Raw genomic sequence first — 20,811 nt, 5'->3', positions numbered from 1 at the left:
TGTTGTGTTTACGCCCGAATTTCCATGGTTGATGGAATTACAGCACGGCCAGGGCACGGAACCTGATGATCACAACATTGGACACGAGAGCAACGTTTAGGTATTCATCGTTTATGAATGTTATTTCGCAGAAGATGGGCCCACAAGGCGTCACGATTGTGTTTTAATCTTACTGCCTTGCTCTCGAAATTTGGTTGTGGCGTAATTGCCCATGCACAGAATTCTTATACACCAGGCCGGAGCCCCGTATTGAATTAACCATCCTCTCCAGTGACGCACGTCACAAACACGCAGCAGCAACAACAAAAATACAAAGTAGCATTTCAGAGGTGCACACAACACGTATTACCCTAGCGGCGTCCACGGCCCCCACAATTACCCAGGCACAACCTCCACCACCACCACCACCACGACCGCCCCAACCGCAATCCCCAAACAGTGCAGACCGGATCGCGCCGATAGCGGTGCGGTTCAGGCCCACCCCGGACGCTCGGGCCGAGATGGCGATGTTGCGACGGGTCCGGAGGGAGCGGCACAGGCGGGACCCCCTCGCGCCGCCGTCTCCTTTCCACTGCCCTCCGCCTGCCGTGGCGGCTGTGCCGGCGTCGGCGCAGACGGGCGTCAGGCGGCCACCCCCTAGCGGTGTGCTGCCGAGCCTTAATTAGCACGTAATTAAACACACAGCTCCTGTAATTATCGGCACAGACACTTGTTTAATTGTACAGACACCTCTCCTCGGCGTGCAGGGGTTACGTTCTCCGGGGAGGCTCGCATCTGTGACACTGCGGGGGGGGGCAAATGGAACCAACCCTCCACCTACGACCCACCCATCTCCTCCGAACTCGCGCCTTCTCTCCAATCGTTTCATTTCTACACTGAATGTGGCTAAAATCTTGCTCTGGAAATTCAAACTGTCGGTACGATCGTCACGTGACGTAACGTTACTCTTCGTCGTAAATTGTGCCCACCACTGTGTGGAACAGCGGTCCGTCGGGATAGGGTTGATGGAGTAAACGAAACGACACCCACAAGACGGAAACAAACACCAGTAACAAACCGACTGGAAATGAGACCGAAAATAATTGCAGATTTGAATCGGGTCACACCCCATATTCTTGATCGCTTGCGATGCAGCTGTGTGCTGCATTGAAGACGCGCTGCTTGATGTGAGAGGGAATTTTTCGACACGGCAGTTCGGTTCCAAAGTAACTCAATAAGCGCAAATATTAAAAAAAAATGTATACGCTTGCTATAGCTGATATACATATAGACGGTGCTTTAACAACATAAACACATACTGTGTACTACAACAACAACAGTGGTGTTTCGATGGGAAAACTGCCCCCCCCCCCCCCCCCGGGCCATATGAATGTAGAATATCCACCAGAAGCGGATGAGCACTATGCGCCCCCCCCACCCACACTGTCCAAATAAGCGCACGACTTTCACTTGCCGTCATCCTAGACTGGGCAGCAGCCAGCGAACTGCAGATAAACTCAAGAACATCACGGGGAGCATGAACATTCCACCTTTTACAAAGGCTTAATGCCACCTTCGAGCTAACACTTACGGAGCAACACAGCGGCCAAGCTCTCCGTTGCCGACTGAGCACCGAGACACAAACCCCAACAACGCAGCGCGGGTGCACGGAGACACGGATTCGCCGTAGAGCTTGAACGGACTTTTGAGGGCAAGTGCTGTTAAGCGAGCACCTCTGTGATGGGCCGGCATGGCACCAAAACGAGGGAGGGGGTTGGGAGGTCAGGACCGGTTTAGATCATTGTCACTGGGTTTTAGGCCGTGAGCGGGAATTTAACTCGGCTCGATGGGTTCGGGGCACAGAGCGCTAATCACTGTGCACACGCACACGCGCACACACACACACGCAGACACACGAGCACACACACACACACGAGCACACACACACACACGCACACACACACACACGAGCACACACACACACACACGAGTACACACACACACACGAGCACACACACACACACGAGCACACACACACACACGAGCACACACACACACACACGAGTACACACACACACACGAGCACACACACACACACGAGCACACACACACACACGAGTACACACACACACGAGCACACGCACACACACGAGCACACACACACACACACGAGCACACACACACACACGAGCACACACACACACACGAGCACACACACACACACGAGTACACACACACACGAGCACACGCACACACACGAGCACACACACACACACACGAGCACACACACACACACGAGCACACGCACACACACACACGAGCACGCGCGTGTCGAGTCGGCCACGTCCGCTCACGCCCGACTGCAACCTCACCATGTTTTCATTTTGAGTCGTTTATTTTTCCTTCTCGTACACCAATAAACCTACGCATAACCTGAACCGTTTTGAAAATAGCGGTTTGCCCTCAACTGTTCGCTCGAACCGAACGATCGCGACGGTGCGTTTCCATGAAGGCCGCCTTTGTGTTTCGCCACGCCACAGCGGACCGCCGCCGATGCAGTGTTATTGCGACTGTCGTAGGTCTGACGCCGGCCACTGCACCACAAGACGGGTGGGGGATTGACGGTAGGTAATATCACATCATCGGTGGAGAGTGATGTCTGAACCAGTCCTATCCATCGACCCCCACACACGCTACACCGCTTTCCCCACGCTGCTGCGCTGCCCAGCTTGACGAAGTATGGTCAAACACGCCCCAGATGACCAGCATCGTGATTAGAGTCCACTAATTTGGATGCAAGGGTACTTTTTCATATATTTAGCTTAATTATGATATTTGAGAGAGTACATTCAGCACATTTACAAAAGTGTGCACTGCAACGATTAAATTAATTTATACCACCGAATTAAATAGCAAATATTCATTGCACCGTAAGTGCCGTCAACCATCCCGCAGCTAAGTTAAAACATTCATCCACCGTGCGTCACGCCGAAAATCAATACAGGGGGGCGATGGAGCAGAGGTCCGAGAACTGGGCTCCGAACCCGATGGACCCGAGTTCGATACCTGGACACGGCTAACGTTCAGTGGCGAGCGATACCTAAAACCGGCGCTGTGACCCCACGACCCTTCTCCCATTGACCCATTACCAAACGGCTCTGACCCGCGTGAAGTATTCTCAACCAATCACAAGGGTTAAACCTGTCATGGGGGTGGGGCCTTAGTAAAGCGGCAAATTGATAAGGGAGCGACGTTAAGCTTTCCACTTGGAAAAATTGGGAGGCATCTTGGCAAATCTCTTGATCTGCGAGACGTAAAAAAGCCACACGAAATAATTTGCAAAATGTGTACGTTGCCAACAAATTCTCAAGCAGGCGTCAGAAGTCACGAACTTTAGAACGCCCCTGGGTGGTTTAATAAAAACAGCGTTAAAAACACTGCCACGGATATCACAGTTGGTGATGGCAGATTATTTTTTGTGCATGAAACGCCGCATATTTGACAACGCATCGAGCATTATTTTTTTTATTGAACTGCACGCTTATTTTCATTTCATTTAAATTACATCGCTTAAAAACTTGCAGGCTTAACTTATAACAGGGCGAGCATCTAGGGCCAATTTTAGCAAAACGAAAGTGAATCTTTCTCTTTTTGTTAAATGAACCGATCGTACCAAACTAATGCAGTGGAACTTTGGCACTCAACTGTAACCTCCTCCAAGTAAGCTTGAGTAGAGGTACCATACTCCGTACAAAATGTTAACTTTACGTCGTCACATGCATGCACGCGCGCACACACACACGGACACGCGGAAACTCCACCGCACTCCAGTGCCGCTACCGTGCATTAAAGAACATCAGCCCGAAAGAAAATAAACGCCGAACGAGGCTTGACGTTCGTCCTCGCACCCACACTCGAGGAGTACAACGACGGAAACGGATCTTGAATTTCACGCTGGGAAAAATGGTCGCGGGGTGAGCGTGGGCCGAGTTTATTTGCAGGGCGGCCCACAGGGGAGGGTCTCGTGTCCCCGCCAGGAGGGTCTCCCCCCGTTCACCGTTCAGGTTCAAGAAGCAGCAACACGACCCCCGAGCCGACCTCCTCAGAAGTCCCCTCTCACGTGGCCCTACCCCCTTCCCCCTCCTTCCCTAGCCAACAACACACCACCGCTGCGCGGCGCGAGAGTCAGCGAGAGAGCGGGGGGGAGGCGGTCACGGAGGTTGTTGCTGAAGTTGGGGTGCGGGGGGCAGGGGAGTTGAGACGGGCAAAGGCCGGGGTGGGGGCAAGGCTGGTTATGTCTTTAGGGAGACAGAGCGGGGGGGGGGGGGTACTGCACACCACTCGCACGTCAAGGCGTGTGATAATCATTATGCAAATGCAGTCTCGCCGGGGAGGAGAGATAAGGGGGAGCGAACGAAATTCGCGGGCGGCTGCAGAGGAGGGAGGCGCCGGCGGCGGTTGGCGGCCGAGTCGCTCGCCGCAGGGAGGGAAGTCTCGGGCGCGGCGGACGGGACCTGTCGTGACACGCACGCGCGTGCCCGCGTGTTCCCGCGCGTGCGTGCCCGCGCGTGCGTGCCCGCGCGTGCGTGCCCGCGCGTGCGTGCCCGCCCGCGCGTGCGTGCCCGCGCGTGCGTGCCCGCGCGTGCGTGCCCGCGCGTGCGTCCGGGTGTGCTCGGCAGGGGCGGTCGTGGCGGTGTGGCTCGGTGGGGAGCCACGAGCCGAGGACAGCTCCCCCGCGGAGAGTCACAGCTCCGGCAGCTCTGCCGCCATCTGGCGCTGTCACTTCCCGCGTCGTCTTCACGCCCGCGGTGGCGCGGGGGCCCCGCTGTGAGCTTCACTCCGCCGACACCGCTGCCGCAACTGGTGCCTGTGTAGCTCTCAATTAAATGTGACTTGTTGTTGTCGTGATGTTAAAAAAAAAAGACTTCAGAAAGTAAAAAAGTTACGAGTCTTAAGTTCTGAATGTTATTTTGGTTTTCACGGACGTAAGTTCTTCCTTTGATGTTGTTTTATGATGATGATGATGATGTTGTTGATGATAACAATAATAACAGTGCCACAGTGGTTCACGCACTGAAGCACATATTCGGTGACAGCTTAAGTGATATGTGGACTGGCTGCGAGCCTCCCCCTTCACCAACATACACTGACCAGCGTGGTGAAGTATGGGTCAAGGAAGCCCTAATCCGATTCATTTTACAATTTATGAAAATGACACGCCGATACTAAAGCAAACAAAAAAACCATGGCAAATATTGTTTCAAACCAGACGGTAAAAAGGAGACCAAAAATTGTTCTTGAATGGAAATGCAACACGATTGGTAAAAAGTTCTCAAATACATTGGGGGGGGGGGCAGTTGAATGATTACATGCCTAGAGTTGAGGGAGGCCTTCATCCAGCAGCGAATGATGGCTATGATAACTATGGGAATTAATTAACCCTGGTTCATGAGCCTATTCTTGCTGTGATTTTAAAACAGGACCTCACAAACGGGAACCCTTCCAGCCAAAGACTAGGCTAATCTGCCCTTCACCAAACCAATCCACACTGACCAACACGGCGAAGTACGGTCAAACAACCACCACAACCAACGTGACTCGGGAAGGTCTCCATCCAGCAGATAATTGCCAAAGGGCTGCAAAACGTTGTTTCATTACGATCGTGAACCTTGCAAAATGTAATAATCTCAATCTCAAGTAACACTGCTCACATTAAAAGGGGAAGCGAATACTGCGCACAGAGGATAATGATCGCGGGCGTCTGGGTGAGTGTGGCGACGATTGGTTTTCCGTTTGGCGAAAAAAATCTGTTTCAAAATTGCCTTCAAACTTCCTGCAGACTAAGCGCCTCATTTTGCACGACCAGGGCAAGTTCAACTAACGGACAAGCGGGCGGCTCACGTCAGAGCCAAAACCGTTTAAAAATGAAGGCATCGGTCACCGCCTCATCAAACTTCCGACGTGACGAACACGTCCGAAAGGAGACGAGCGCTGTTACGCCCCTCAGAGCGTACCGCTCGGTGGGTTGCCCACATTGCGCCTACGCTAAGCGATATCCGAGTCACCGATTTGTTGAGCACCCCCCCCCTACCACCTTTGCTCCCCGCGCTGGCGATGTTGCTTTTCTTGGCACGGAGGGCACGCAAGCTAAGTTTGCGCCGACGTTCCTTGAGAAAACCGAGAGGGCCCGTTTTAACCCAGGGTAACCTTCAAGCAACGGGTGGAACAGAAGTTCCAATTACCCGGCTAATCGTTCGAGCAATGTCTCCGCATCATTCTTACTTACTGTCATCGCCATCACGATGACAGTAAGTATTCAATAATGATTACTTTGGTAAGCGTGGTGCTTGTGTATCGATGGGTAGTGAGAAGATTGAGATTTTTTTTGTAAACATCTTGAAGACGATCACTGTGCTGGTTACTAAACACGCGAGACATTCGCGACAAAAGGGCTGTCCCGAACTAGAGTTTTCATTACGTGAATAAAGAACCAACAATCCTACTAAGCCACAGTCCAAGCAAGACAATGCTGATGCACGTGGGACAGCCACGGCTGTGTCCATCACTTGGAGTGAAAACGACTTTTGTATCGCTTCAATTCGTATACTTTGGGGTTGGATTGTATTGGTGCGAGCCTGCATGAGTGCGTGTTTTGTACAGCGCATCGTCACCTCCGGGTGAAAGGCGCATTAGAAGTGTCAATTGTGATTATTATCGTAAATATGTAAATGTTTTTTTTTTTTTTAATGGGCCGAGTGCAATATAACACTGCTCAAGTCAAAAGTCTCGAGTACTTTAGTCAGGGAAAGAAAATGTATAAGCATTCCATTGACTAAAACATAGTCGACGATACACTACCCTGTGTTGGGACATTGTAGATTTCAAGAGTACAGAGTGCTTTTGGGTGATTTTTTTTTAAGTTGGCAGCACCGCAGTGTACAAACGTACACAAGTGAAAGTGAAAAATATAACAATGTCATTTACAAGCAATTTGTAATGCTATTGGAGGATGCTTTGACACAGCAACTATCGCCAATTTCAACATGTAACACGCTATCGATTTGCTGATGACAGCTCTACTCGATTGCAAAGGCAAACACACGCGCAATGTCCTCAAATAAAAGTTTACAAGCGCCCACCGGCAGCACCGACTCCACAGCCTCCTACACCGACCCATCTTCTCCACTCGCACGCAATCTACACTAACGTGCACCGCGCGCGCCCGATGATGGGCGGACGCAGGAAGCTAGGCCAAGGTGGAGGGGCCGACGCAGAGACTGAAGTTACACGACAGCTGCGCCGATGCTGCGCCCGTTGGGATTTGGGCGCCGCTCGCTCGCTGGTGCCACTGTGCGTGCAGATGCATCGCCCCTCACCTCTACCCCGTCCAGAGACTTGGCGGAGGCTGCGCTAAGTCACGCCTTCCACTTCACACCGCGGACTTAGCAATTAGCCGAGGCTCGTTAGGGAGGCCCATATCCGACACATCCGTCAGAGTCCTCAAGGCTGTGTGGTCTCGCACACGTGTCGAAAGCAAGGGAACGATCACGCGAGCGTGGGTGGGGATGGTTGGGGTGAGCCGTCAGCTGATGAGACGGACGGACAGATGTGCAGCAATTGAGACTTAGCGAGGTGGGCACGGGCGCTCCGCTCGGAAACCCGATTCCGCCAAAAAGCCACCGCCACCATGAGACGCTGCTCCCGAGAAGGTCAAGGCTCTGTCCACGTCACTCGGTCCGGATGGCGGAGCCACCAGGTGCTGCGAGCTAATCGCTGCGGCTTCACGGCGTCGTGTAATCGTGGGTTGTGGAGATTTGACCGCGGGGTTACGAACAACTCGCAAACACACACTGCCGTTTCCTGCCGGCCGATTTGGAAATAAAAGATCTTTCGGATGGATAAAAGTTTGATTAAAAACATGCTGAATATAAATTAAAATGTATACACTTACAAATTTGGACTTGTGTAGGATGTAAATGCGACCACATCAACATGTCAGCGTGCAAAATAGCGAAGATCGTGGTGGATGTAATATATCCTCAACATTAAAAAAATCCATTCGGCAGTATTCAGTAGGCATGTAATGATCCATTCGTTAAAAGGGATTTAGTAACGTTACATTTTGACTAATGATGCAGCATAACTGAACAAATGTAAAATTATACAAACAAGAGAGATATTTTTTCACCTGATGACGATCACTTGTGTTGCGATCGAAACGTCGTCATATTTTTATTTTTGTATCTACGTGGCTTTACCGAAAGACTCAAAGAATATAGATACATCACTTTTTAAACATTCCGGTGCAATATATGACCTCTAGCAGCTGCATGGGTTTACAGGAACCAATTGCAACATAAACAAACGCTAAATAGTACATTCTTAAGCGCACAATTATCTACATATACCTTGAGCATAACATTCGATTTTAATTGAAGATTCGACCCATCACTACACCTCTAATACCTTGTCACGGATTTGATGTGAGGATATTTGATGTGACACTGTTGTTATGTTGCATATTGTCCCTTCAATCCACATTCACAGAGTTAAAATCCCGGACGAGATAAATTCACCTTGAGACAATATCTCCATCTTAGTGGGTGCATTACAGCAAGTCCATTGTCATATGGGCAATTCCACGATCAGAATCAGAAAATTAATTTGTATTGGAAGAATCCGATGAGCTACAAAGTTATTTTTCACAGATATCTTGATGTACAATTCAGACACTACGTAAGTGGGTAATCATTTGTATAGTCACGAAGTGGCATATTACCTGGGCATAGAATGTTAACGAATTATGACTTTTATCCAGATGTCAAATAATAAATTGGCCACCCTTTTCAATCGGGGAGTAAAGCGAGCACGGTGCCGCTGTGAAGGACGAACTCAGGCGAACCAACTGCTTCACCCAGGCTGGGACAATGACGACACATTTAATTTCGCATACGCGCCAAACCAGCGACTTAGTCTATAAACAAGCCGGATTAAACAATTTTATTTTTTTACCACAACACTATTATTACCTAAAAAATGACACTCCAAATGTATTGTTGAGATGATTTTTTTTTTATTTTGACTGCGGGGTCACCCAATTTGCACAGCCACCAATTTCATCGCTTTACGGTAGTGGTAACAATCATTCGCCATCACCCAACACTTGCAAGGCAAGACTTGCAATTTACTTAATCATTTTTGTTTTGTTATAACCATCTATCACCAACGCTGTGTGCCGAAAGCTTCCACGTGCCATGTTGATTTTGGGGTAGGCCTGATCATACTTCACCGTGCTCGTCGGCGCAGGTTGGGGAAGGATTTTCTTAACCCCAGTTTGGGTTTGTGTGGAACGGTGCCTAAGGACCGGTTCAGACCTTCCCCACCACTGACATCAGCTTGTTTCTGGGGGGGGGGGGGGGGGGGTATCCGACTCGGCAACACAGCGCAGCGCGCTCAACCTCTGCGTCACCGCTCCGCCCCCGGTAATAATCGTTAACGACGATAACAAAAACAGCTCGCGAGTCAATCGTCGTGGCGCGGAGGGCCATATGGGAGGCCGCTCGCTTGCAGGGAGGTCTACCGGGAAAGTGGGCCCCCGTAATTTTAGCGCCTCATTCGTCACATCAAGGCCACACAGCGGTCCGCGGCCTAATTGCGGCCGAGGCCTTGGTCGCATTCACCCCCCCCCCCCCCCCGCTAGCGGAAAACAGCGTGGGGACACCGGGCGTCGGGTGCAGCCGGGTGGTCCGGCCCGGGAAGGCCGAGCTCACCAAGGCTAATTGCGACCGCTCAGGTGCAGCCGTAAACCGATCTGCCGCCAAACCAAAGCTGACAAGTTCAATGTCACAGAGCCGGGGGTGATGGGATACGGAAGGGTAAGGGAGGGGGGGGGAGAGGGATGATGTGGGAGGAAGGAGGGCTGGTTCGTTCGTAGCTCAAATACCTCGCGGGCTCGGGACCAGATGTTCTCAATTGTAATGACGAAATAAGTGAGCACGTGCGTGCGTGTGTACGTACGTACGTGCGTGCCGGTGAAAAACAGAGGGACCGGTTTGAAATGGGCATACGCGTAAGCTAAGTGACACGAGTGCAAATTGAACATTTTAACAAGCAATGTTAATGGTTCCGGTTTAAACAGTCGTTATGTAACGCCTTGAGAAAATAATTTGTGGCACATGTTGACCTGCAGGCATGGGAATGTTCATTTGGATCCCAATTTTTTTTTCTCAAATTGAGACACTCACCCAAAATGAGATGGCCGGGTGGCTTATGGAGATAACGTTCAAGGCGAAGCCTCGAACGCAATACCATTTCAATACTAGTGCTTAAAGACCAAAGGGGACAGCTTTTGCAAAATAACCACAGCCTCTTGTACATGCAAAATAGATTGCAATGCAAATGCTAAACATCATGCGTGTAGAATTGTATCCGATTGGTTACTGCCGATTGCAGAAATATTAATTGACATGGCTCACGCCTGGGGGATATCTTCCACCGATAATGTAACGTACAACCCTTTGTCAATCCACTGCTGGATGAAGGACTCGCCACGCCGTGTTGGTTTCGGGGGTTGACCATACTTCACTATGCTACTCAGTACAGATTAGTGAAGGTGAGGGTGCCTACAAGCCCGTGCAGATAACATTCGCCAACTGATGCCAGCTGTGCCAGAATTTAAACTTAGTTCCAAGGCTTTATACAGCACTGTGCACGTGGCACTGTGCCACATCTACCACGCCCTTTTCTATTGATGGACTGGCGCAAATATGAATAATTTGTGTCCGTCACCAAGAACATCAACGGGCATGCGGGATTTCGCGACATCACAATGTCTGCACACACAGTATACGTGCGCATGCACAGAAATGCACGCAGTTATACACAGAGTGCCAGACTAAGGCACCTTTGGAGTTACCGCAGCTTATCATTAATGACCAAGGTTCATAGAACCAGAGTAAGGCACGTGAAGAATGATCAGGGTTCAACATTAATATCTCAAGCTCAGAGTTACACAAAGCCACCTACTGGCTTCTTGGTGATCAATAATGCCTGATGCTCATATAGCCAGCCTAAGGTACATTTTTATTAAGGCAAATAGTTACTGCCCAAGCTGTATAGAACAATACCAAGGCACGAGCGTAATTCTTAAGGTTCAGCAATTAATCCCTCAGACTATGCCAAATTGTCAAATTCTCCTGATGACAGAGAGAGAATCAGAGGGCACTAAATTCTACACGTCCATTCATATGTCTTACACCAACAGTCCGGACCTTAAATATATGTTTTTGCTTTCAACTGTGATAAAAACAGGGCTTATAACAAACTAGGGGACAAGGAAAACACTGGTCTACCGGACCAGGGGCTGAGCCAGGGGGGGTGACAGGGGTGAAATTCTGCGTATAAGTGTACGACACTCGGTCTGGCGGACTCCGTGCAACTGCATTGTCAGAGTGTGTCGCCAACCGATGGCGTCTAGCTCAACAGCCTGACTCTCTAATCATTCTTGAAATTAAAATTTGTTGAATGTCACCCCGGCCTGAAAATCCTGGCTCCACCCCTGTACCGGACACTTGAGTTTTACAAGCGTTTAGAAAACACGGCAGAGAGAAGGGATCTTTAACAAAGGTGCGCTGTGTTTTAATTTTTTTAAATAACCAATGTGAGTACACCACATGCTATATGTGTCCTTCAGGCCAAAAACTCTCTGCACATCATGCACGCCAGCAGTTTTTATATGCACCACAATGCCAAATTATATAAGTCAGACACTATAACCGTTAAGGATAGACTTCCAGCCACACAAGTATTATGTATCGGTCTATGGAGAGAAATCAAAGATATGAAATATTACTTGTGTGTTCGGCAAACGTTAGCTTCAGATGTTTTGTTTAAGGTTACCACATGGTTTACTTTATGTAGGTATAGGAATACATTCATATTCACACTGGAAAAATAGCACATTAAGAGTATTGTTTCATGCAAGGGATGCGGGCGGGGGGGGGTGTCACGTTGGTTGGCACACTGCGCTGTGAAGTTGGCGAAATGAGTTCGAGACATGGCCAAGCAAAAACATCGGTGGTTCGCGATATGTGAACCAATCCTGCACCCCACCCCCAAATTCAACAACAAGCATTGGCCAACAAGGTCAAATATGGTGAAAGGATCCACATGACCAACGTGGCATGGGGAGGCATTAATCCAGCAGTGGATTGACATGGTGAATTGTTACATACAACTGCACTTCAGTGGAAATGCCTTTAACCATTTAATTTTCAAACATACGATGTATTCATCACTGCAATGCCTCTCAGATACTCCTTGCTAAATATATGAAGTATAATTCTGGAATTGTCATAATTTTTCCCAAAAAAAAACACACTCAGCAAAAATCCAGATTGGCTGGCGGAAAAAAAAAATATATCGTACTAAATTCATTATTTGGCTCTGCCAGGTATCGTGTATATATGTCCTATATGGACAGTAAAAGTAATGATCCACAACTCGCACAGGTTATTAATGGCCATGGAAAGCACAGCTCCATTCTCTCAGAGGTTCAGGTATCAAGGACTCCCAGTAAGGCATTCCAGATGCCAGAGCAGCCGTTTCCAGTGCTCACCTCGCTCACGAGCAGAGTCCTTGGGTCAATGATGTCGAGGAAGTGCCGAAGGCGTCCGTAGAATGTGGTCTGAAAATAATAACACGGTACATTAATAATATAACAAAAAAATTACGGTGATATTAAAAACCATTGACTGAGACGGAGCAGTGCTGAATGACCATCAGTCATAATCAATCCACTGCTGGATAAAATCCTCACCAAGCCGTCACCATCTCTCATCATCATGTGATGTCATAATCCTATTGTGAACCATCTTGCCCCAGCCGATATCATTGATGCTCTGCACCCATATTGTCCCCTCAAGGTCCTTAAGATCTGGGTATGATGCAGATCTTCTCTGCATTCCTAGGTCGAGGTTTCAGTCTATGGGTGGCTGAGATTTTTCCCCGTGTAACCCCCCAGACTATGGAATACTCTTCCATGAGATATGAGGATCTGTGGACATTTTAAAACGTGTCTTAAAACATATTTATACGCTTCTGCTTATGAAGATTTTAGTTAATTTAGTAAATGGATTATATTTTTTTTTTAATGCTGAGTGTCCGCTGCTGCAGTGTCCTGTACAGCACTTTGAAACCCTTGATGAAAAACGCTATATGAATGGAATTATTATAATAATAATTAATCCACCGAGCACCTGCACTTCACTGCATCTCCTCGGTGGACATCCTCTCGGATCCATCACGTTCCTTGGCTGCCACTGCGTTGTTATTATTATTATTATACTGGACCATGTAATAGTCAATTCAATACGATGCCTCTACCATGCGTGTGTTGCGGTGGTATGCACCTGACAGCCTAAGATTTGTAGGTGGGCGTTGGTAAATCATCCAGAGATCCGAGTGTGTGGCGTGCGTGTGACTACCCGTTGCAGCGGCTACAAGGTGCCAGAAGGCAGTACAGCAAGTATGTTTGTGGCCTGTGTGGAATTTCAGTTATTCCCCTTGGAATGAGTGTGTTTTCTCCAGGCATGCCAATTTAATTCCACGCACAAACATGTCCAAAACAGAATTGCCAAACAATCCTGACACAGGGCCCTTATGAAGAACACTTCTTTAAACTCAACAATAAGCCTTAGCTGAGAAAATAATTACGCCTTATAAAAAACTTATTCAATTAGTGCAAACTTACTCTATTGAAGACCGCAAACAGGAAGACTTCACAATACTGACAAATCGCCTGATGAAGTTGGTTGTAATCACCAGCGAAACTCAATATTTAAATTGTAAATGTTGTGGGTTTACTCTCCAACACACCGATGTGCTGAAGTAGTAACTAATTGGCACGTTTTGTTCACTTGACAAACCTTACTAATTGGCTGTGTCGGGTGGTGGTGGGTTATCGACACATTTGTATTTAAGCAATCTAACCCAAAAAAAACTTTATTATGAACAGTGCAAACTACCTGCTATGGCATATGGATCAGCGAGATATGGTCACCGACAAAGAAAGTGGAACAAAAGGTTGAAAAGTGCACAAAGGAGAGATATGGTGCACGCTTGGGATTGCTCACAGATAGACAGAGGGATCACATGGACCAGTGAACGTGCACAAGTTGTATATACATCATACTCCAAACTTACAATGTGGTGAGGCGCTAACCATCGGACATATCACTGATCACCGGCCAAAACAACACGCGTATGCTGGTGGAACTAGCAAACTCCACTCGGCTACCCCGTATGCTGTGGAATGGCTCGCAACATACACGTAAAAATGTCAGTCTGTTGCCTTTTTTCAAACGCCATACGTAACGAGATACTGTACATCATACGGACTCTGTAAGTGACGCACACCTGTCAACCCATACAGTTTACCCCGTATTCTTGTACAGGGAAATGTAGTTTTCAGGTCCATAAGGCGTACAGCAGTTTCAAAACTGGCTTTAGGAGATGGACGTTGAGATTTATAAGAGCAAGGAGTGACCAATAAGGTATTGAGTGGTCTGTCGTAAGGTAGGCACTAATAAGGGGTCGACAGGTATGTAGTGGTGAGTGTACTAGTGGTGAGTGCTAGTAGTGGTGATCGTCTATTTGCTTGTGTTTCTCCCTTGTGATGGGACTTTGTAGGATGGACGCTGAGCTTTATAAGGGCACGGGTTGCCCAATAAGGTCTGAATTAGTCTGTAATAAGGTAGGGCACTGATAAGGACTTGACAGGTGTGTAATGAGCACGGGTGAGGCCTAGGCAGGATGACCGCTCGTCGTCGAGACTAGCGACAGAGTGGCAGCCCAAGGATGGAACGCGCGCGTGAGCGCCCACGGTGGAGATGGAGCGTTCGAATCGGCTCGTTGTGCAGGCGCTTCGCAAGACCATGCGAAATGGCCAACGGCTTGGCGGAGGCCTCCGTCCAGCAGTGGACAGATCACGGCTGACGCCGGCCACGACTGTAACAGTGATTTTGTTTCCTACGAGCAAATGAAATTCACACTGTTGTGAGCTCACCACAGCCGCGGAGAGTGTCAACGCAACAGCAACAAAAAAATGTACTTAGCAACGGTGCGTGCAACTGGTACAAATGCTGTTTTGGACAAAGGCGTGCTTGTGAGTGCAAGTGCGCGTGTCTAAACTTCACGGACGCCAGTCCTGGTCGTGCACTTTAACTCTGCGTCGTCCTCTGCGCATGCTCCTTTCGGCATCGTCGCCAACTGAATTCGCCAACGCAGTGGATTCAAGGTGCGTAAAGTCTACGAAGCATACGTACCGATGGCAAAACGCCACGTAAATATCCGCCTATGACCAAACCAGGTTGCGTTCGCCCTCCCACCGCTCCCCGGCAAATCTCAAAAGCTAAGCAGTTGACGTCTCTAAGCGAGGCAATCTGACGGGTGATCACCCCAAAGGCTTGCCAGGAGTTGTAGTCACGCAGCTGATGGCAGTGCCGCACGTAACCACCCCCCACTACCACTTCTCTCCAAGTTTCCTCCAACACAGAGCAAAAAAATCCGTGAACATTTGATGGCATTCACGGCCAAAAATCAATCGCCCCAAAATGCAACAGGACCCTTTGACTAAGAGCGAGGACACCGTGATTGCTGTGCTGGGGTCACACCTATTGTCGACAGGACGAGGCACCGCCGATGAGCCGGCCTCACCAAAACATCGAGACGGGATGTGTCGCGAGATATGAACCCGTGCCACATAACATCCAACTCTTTTATAGTCGGATGCAGCGAATGGGGGGGGGGGGCAGGGTGGGGTGTCAGCGGTGGGGGGCAGTGGGCCGCGTGTGAAGAACGCAAAGTAGACGCGGTCTCTTTTCGACAAGAGCAAAAAAAAAACCCCACCCCCATCACGACGGAAAGCTTCATCTCCTTCCTTCCTCCCTGCCTCTCGCTCTCCCGGCCCCACGAGTCCATGCCGAGCCGATCAATAATGGATGCAGTCTGTTGTGTACTGTCGAATGCGAAGGGAGCCGCATATCCTGCAGCGCGCGGGATCAAGCGTCCAAAGCGGCGAATTTGAAGCGCCCGTGCTAAAGCGAGCGAACAACGCGCGGCTGGACCGACTCCCCCGTATGTCGCGCCCGATGAGCCACGGTCAATCCACTGCTGGATGGATGTGAAGTCGCTTCCCCCTACCCCCCGCGCCAAGCTGCGGCGGTGCCGTCGCTCCGTCTCCCGCGGAAGAACGTGGTGGACGCCACTCTTTTACTCTCTCGGAAGCGTTCCATCGGCTGACCATCTCGGCGCATGTTAAAACACTAAAACAACTCCATGCCCCACGTGGCTGTGACAAAACTACCACGGTTATCTTTCACGTTATGCAATGACAACAGCACACACGCACACACACACACGCGCGCGCGCGCGCACTAAACTACGCAACTTGGCTTTTAACAGGCTTAGTTCCTTCAACAGGACTGTAAACAACAGTGTGTAGAGGATATTTTCAAATACATCCATTGAATTTTTTAAAACGTTGTTCTTTATTTTTGTTACCTGGTCAAACATGGACTTTCCAAGCTTGAATGGCGGGCATCCTGGACGCTCCTCCATAGCTGCTTTAAGAAATTCAGCGTGCCTCGCGTAGCAAAGGTTGTGCCACCGACTCTATTCGAGTGAGTGAGTGAGAGTGGGCGCGCGCGTGTGTGTGCGCGTGCGCGTAAGTTTACGCTCTAGTTAGCAAAAAGTGTGCGCTAATTGTTTGTGAAGCAGATTGCGTTGCCGGATCAAGGGACACAGGCTGCGCCAACGTTACGCGCATCAGTTCCGCATCCCTCGGTTCTACGGATACCAACCACGGCGTGTGGGTAAACACGTTTCACAAACGCGAGGCACTTGCAGCAAGGTGTGTTCCTGTGTACGTTGGACGTGGTCCCACCGCAGGATGGTGCACTGCTGGCTGCGAGAATGCCCGAATGAAAGGGTGAGGTTTCTCGCCTCGTCACCTAATTATTGAAGCCGACAGAATCATTGAATCGAGTTTGCCTTTGAAACATTTAATTTTTTTTCAAGCCAAAAATCGATTATCATTTTATGTGCTATGATAACGTCGTCTATTAGATATTTTGTATTTTAATTTTAAGGCCAGTGTTTTTGACAAATTTGTTTTAAATTCGTGTCATTGCCGAAAGCTTTTTGGGAGGAGCAGTGACATGCAATATGTACTTGGCAAGTGAACTCATCAGTTTGAATCCTGGTCACGGCTGACATCAGTGGGGAGTGATTATCTGAACCAATCCTGGATGCACCCCTTTACCAACCAGCACTGACCAGCGTGGTAAAGTATGGTCAATAACCTCAATGACATGGACAAGGTGACGGTGACTACCTTCAGCCAGCAGTGGATTGACAAAGGGCTGTAAATGATACGTGCATATTTATCACACCAACATAGTTACCTCTACACCCTTCTCTACAACCCGGCCAGATGTTGGGTTGGAGGACCACGAAGAGATGGGGATATTACTGTATTATGTGTGCACTCAGCTACAGTGTAAGAATTAACAAATGAAGAGGCTAAACATTTACAATCAGGACCCTCTTGAATATTCAGTCTTTGGACTCAAAGATACTTGGCAGGGAGCAAAAATTATAATAACTGTACTATAGACGACATAACACTTACATATATTTGCCGAGCCATTAGTGGCCATGAGTTGTTTCCAAGCACACTGGGGAATTGGAACTGCCCCCTGCTGCTTCTCTGTATTTATCATCAATCACTGCTGGATGAAGCAATCAATAATTACGGTACTTAATAATTCAGTGCCGAGTGTTCCCACCTCAAAATGCATGGTGGATTTTATAACAAGCGTTTGTCCTAGGAAGCATTTAATTAGCGGTAATAACGATAGCGCGCATGCCAGGCGCACAGGCAAAGCAATGCGTTAAGAGTATTTGGCTGCTATACATTTCCACCTAAGCCACTTTGTTGAGCGATGATTTATGGCCAGGTCGCTTCTGAAAAATAGCTCTATAGCTCAGTGGGCCTTACCTGTTAATAATTTGCAAAAAAAATACGTCCTTAGACCATGATAAAACATCAAGGCAAGTACTTTTAGCGCTGTTTTTTTAATCTCCACGTTTTGGGCAACACCTTGATCGATTTATCCTGTTTTCTGTCGGGTAATTCCCTAACACAAACGCAACTTTACATTAAAGTTTTGCTCATATTGGATCACCTTTACGAGAGTTATTGACAGATGAACAAAGCTATGACTGCATTAAGCCTTAAACCGTAGTTTTAGTGTTCAAGGTGTGAGAGGCGTGGCTGCAATCGCCCCGCCAGCCTTGAAACCAACACACTCCGACATGAGATTATTGAAACAGTACCATATCGATATCTATTCCCGAGCACTGTTGTGGGTACAATGGTCATTCCAACATCCCATGGTGTATTACCCGGGTTAATGAATCGACGTGTTGTAGACTGAACAAAAAAGTGGACGATGTATATGATTTGTTTCCAAGTTAAACTTTGCCGAATCTGAAATGTTTAGCCAATTCCTTTCTCACCGGCCCTTGGTTGGGTGACCACCGCAAGGTCTTTCCATGTGTTGTAGGCGGCGAGGTGGCCAGAAGATGGCAGTGCTGGGTGTTACCCCCCCCCCCCGCTCCCATCCTTCATGAATGCTTGATTTTCTGTTCGTTTTTTTGGCATTTGCCCATAAGAAGGCACTCATGAAAGGAAGAGATTCGAATGTAGAAGAAACATGCACTGTTCAGTAATTTGTGTAACTCTTGAAAAACATTGCTCTGATCAATTCTGAGTTCATTTCACAGTATGCGCTGTCCTAGTTTAGAAAATATTTCTAAGTGTGTGTAAATCGCTCGTATTTAACAACAATTGTATCCCTGTTATGATTATTGCGGTAATAATAACGTACAATGTTTTGTTCATTTTGTGCCACGTATTCGCCACGTCATCTTCATCACCATCGTGGACGAAGGCATACGATGTGGCCGTTTCCCCCGATCAGTCTTAACAGCAAATAGCAATTGCATCATTATCTCAATAGCCTCTCACCTGCTCACAAACACCAGAGCCTTCCACTTAAGCTTCCATTCATCCTCATCTTAAACGGCTCATTAACGTGGGCCACGACATTCTTACTCCAACAACCCCATTGCCACTACAGCGGACCACTTTCATGATTGTGATTGAATTAACGCAGCGCACATCTGGCCATGCACCCTACCACATCAAACGCGCTTTGGGAATTAAGACTGCATCATGCAGATTTGAAAAAATAAAATGTGCACACCGTGTTTCATAACCAAGCACATGATTTTTTTTTATCTCATTGCATTGAGCAATGTAGAGTCTATAAACTCTTAAGAGTTTTTTTTTTTACAAGAGCCCGGTACAAAGCACGAAAGAGGGCACATAAATCCCGTGGACCGAAACACAAACTCAGTGCCCCTGGATTTAGAGAAGGGGAGACAATTGGGCTCACTGCCCCCACGCACAAAGGGACTGCGAGCGGAAACGTAGGGTTTGTTTAGTTTTTATATGGGGAAAGAGAAGACACGGGAAGAGGCACAAACGTAAGTGGTGGTGCAGGAGGGTAGAGTCTATATAACTAGTATTTGCTGTACCAACAGTGGAGAGACAGGCATGTGGCGATGCATCTATTCATACGAATTATTAAAGCTCACGACATGTTCATGGGATCACGTTTAAAAATAAGACATTTTTTTACGTCATATACATTGATAATTAGGCGTGGGCAGATCACGTCGCTGGAAGGGATAATGGCCATGGTAAAGAAAAATCACAGCGGCAACCAAGGCATGGAACTTATCCAAGGGTACCCAGTATTAGCGATTAAACCAGATCATGTGCAGGTGCTAGAGGTGGATTATTGTATTGCATGATGGCGAGATGGCTGTAGGCTTAAGTAGGTCTTCATACAGCAGTCGAATGACCATGGTTGATGATACGTTGTATGCAGTGGGTTCGCATGAGCCCTTCAGTTTCTGTAAAACATAATTATTAAGTAGAATCGCGAATTTGAAATAGCTACGATTCGCACAATTGTCAAAAAGTTGGGGAAAAGTGGGCTATGCTCTACATCCCTCATGAACAGCATCTAATAGCGGCGGTTCGGGTTCATGGCCTCCCACACGACACTCTTTGGCATTCCTTGGCATGGAAATGCAACATTCCTGCTTGGATCCTCACTTCACGTCGCATTAAACGAGGGGAAGTGATGCGTGTCGCTTCCACAAGAGGGCACCAGAAAACAGACCACAAGGGCCTTTTTGGGCACTCCCACAAAGTGTTGCCAAAATCACAAAGACAAAGATCCCCCGAATAGCCTTAACAGACTGTTTGGGCAAGTGCTGTTAGCGAGCAGCTTTGAAGGCCGCCACAGCTCACGGGGGTGGGTGGCCACCTTCCCCTCCCTAGTGACGATGTTTACACACCACACCAGGCACTCATTTGTGGCTGAGTCGACGTCAGGGAGGCTCCGGACCAGTTCTAATTAAATATCGTCACTGGTGTTGGCCGTTTGCGGGAATCGAACTCAGGTGGCCGGGTTCGCAGCGCATCGCCCTAACTGCTACACCACCGTTCCATAAATAATCACAAAGACAAAGATCCCCCGTATAGCCTTAACATGCTGTTGGGGCAAGTGCTGTTAGCGAGCACCAATGGAAAAAAAAGAATACGCACAACACACACGCGCGCACGGCCATGCTGTTCGAGAAATGCGCGGCCACCAGTGACACAGACATCCTCCGCACACGCAGATGACAAATGTC

General features: G+C 48.5%; 1 protein-coding gene across 4 annotated transcripts in view; it reads right to left on the bottom strand.

Annotated features, from left to right (window-relative positions):
• Positions 1-20,724, bottom strand: part of SFXN5 (sideroflexin 5) — a 151,573-nt gene extending 130,849 nt beyond the window's left edge. The window contains exons 1-2 of one of the 4 annotated variants that reach the window (XM_076065890.1): positions 18,559-20,724; positions 12,596-12,664 (exon numbers count right to left, since the gene is read on the bottom strand). In XM_076065890.1, coding sequence (XP_075922005.1) covers positions 12,596-12,664; positions 18,559-18,663 — 174 coding nt within the window. In that variant the 5' untranslated portion in view covers positions 18,664-20,724. Of the gene's footprint in view, positions 1-12,595; positions 12,665-16,539; positions 17,054-18,558 lie in introns of those variants that run through there. The other 3 variants (XM_076065891.1, XM_032950529.2, XM_076065892.1) reach the window with 3 other exon arrangements.
• Positions 20,725-20,811: the final 87 nt, after the last annotated feature.

Source organism: Petromyzon marinus, chromosome 9, assembly GCF_048934315.1.
Source record: "Petromyzon marinus isolate PM22_M1 ecotype Great Lakes invasive population chromosome 9, UKy_Petmar_22M1.pri1.0, whole genome shotgun sequence".
Lineage (NCBI taxonomy): Eukaryota > Metazoa > Chordata > Hyperoartia > Petromyzontiformes > Petromyzontidae > Petromyzon > Petromyzon marinus.
The sequence above is the reverse complement of the archived record's forward strand: the minus strand, read 5'-3'. Positions and strand labels throughout refer to the sequence as shown.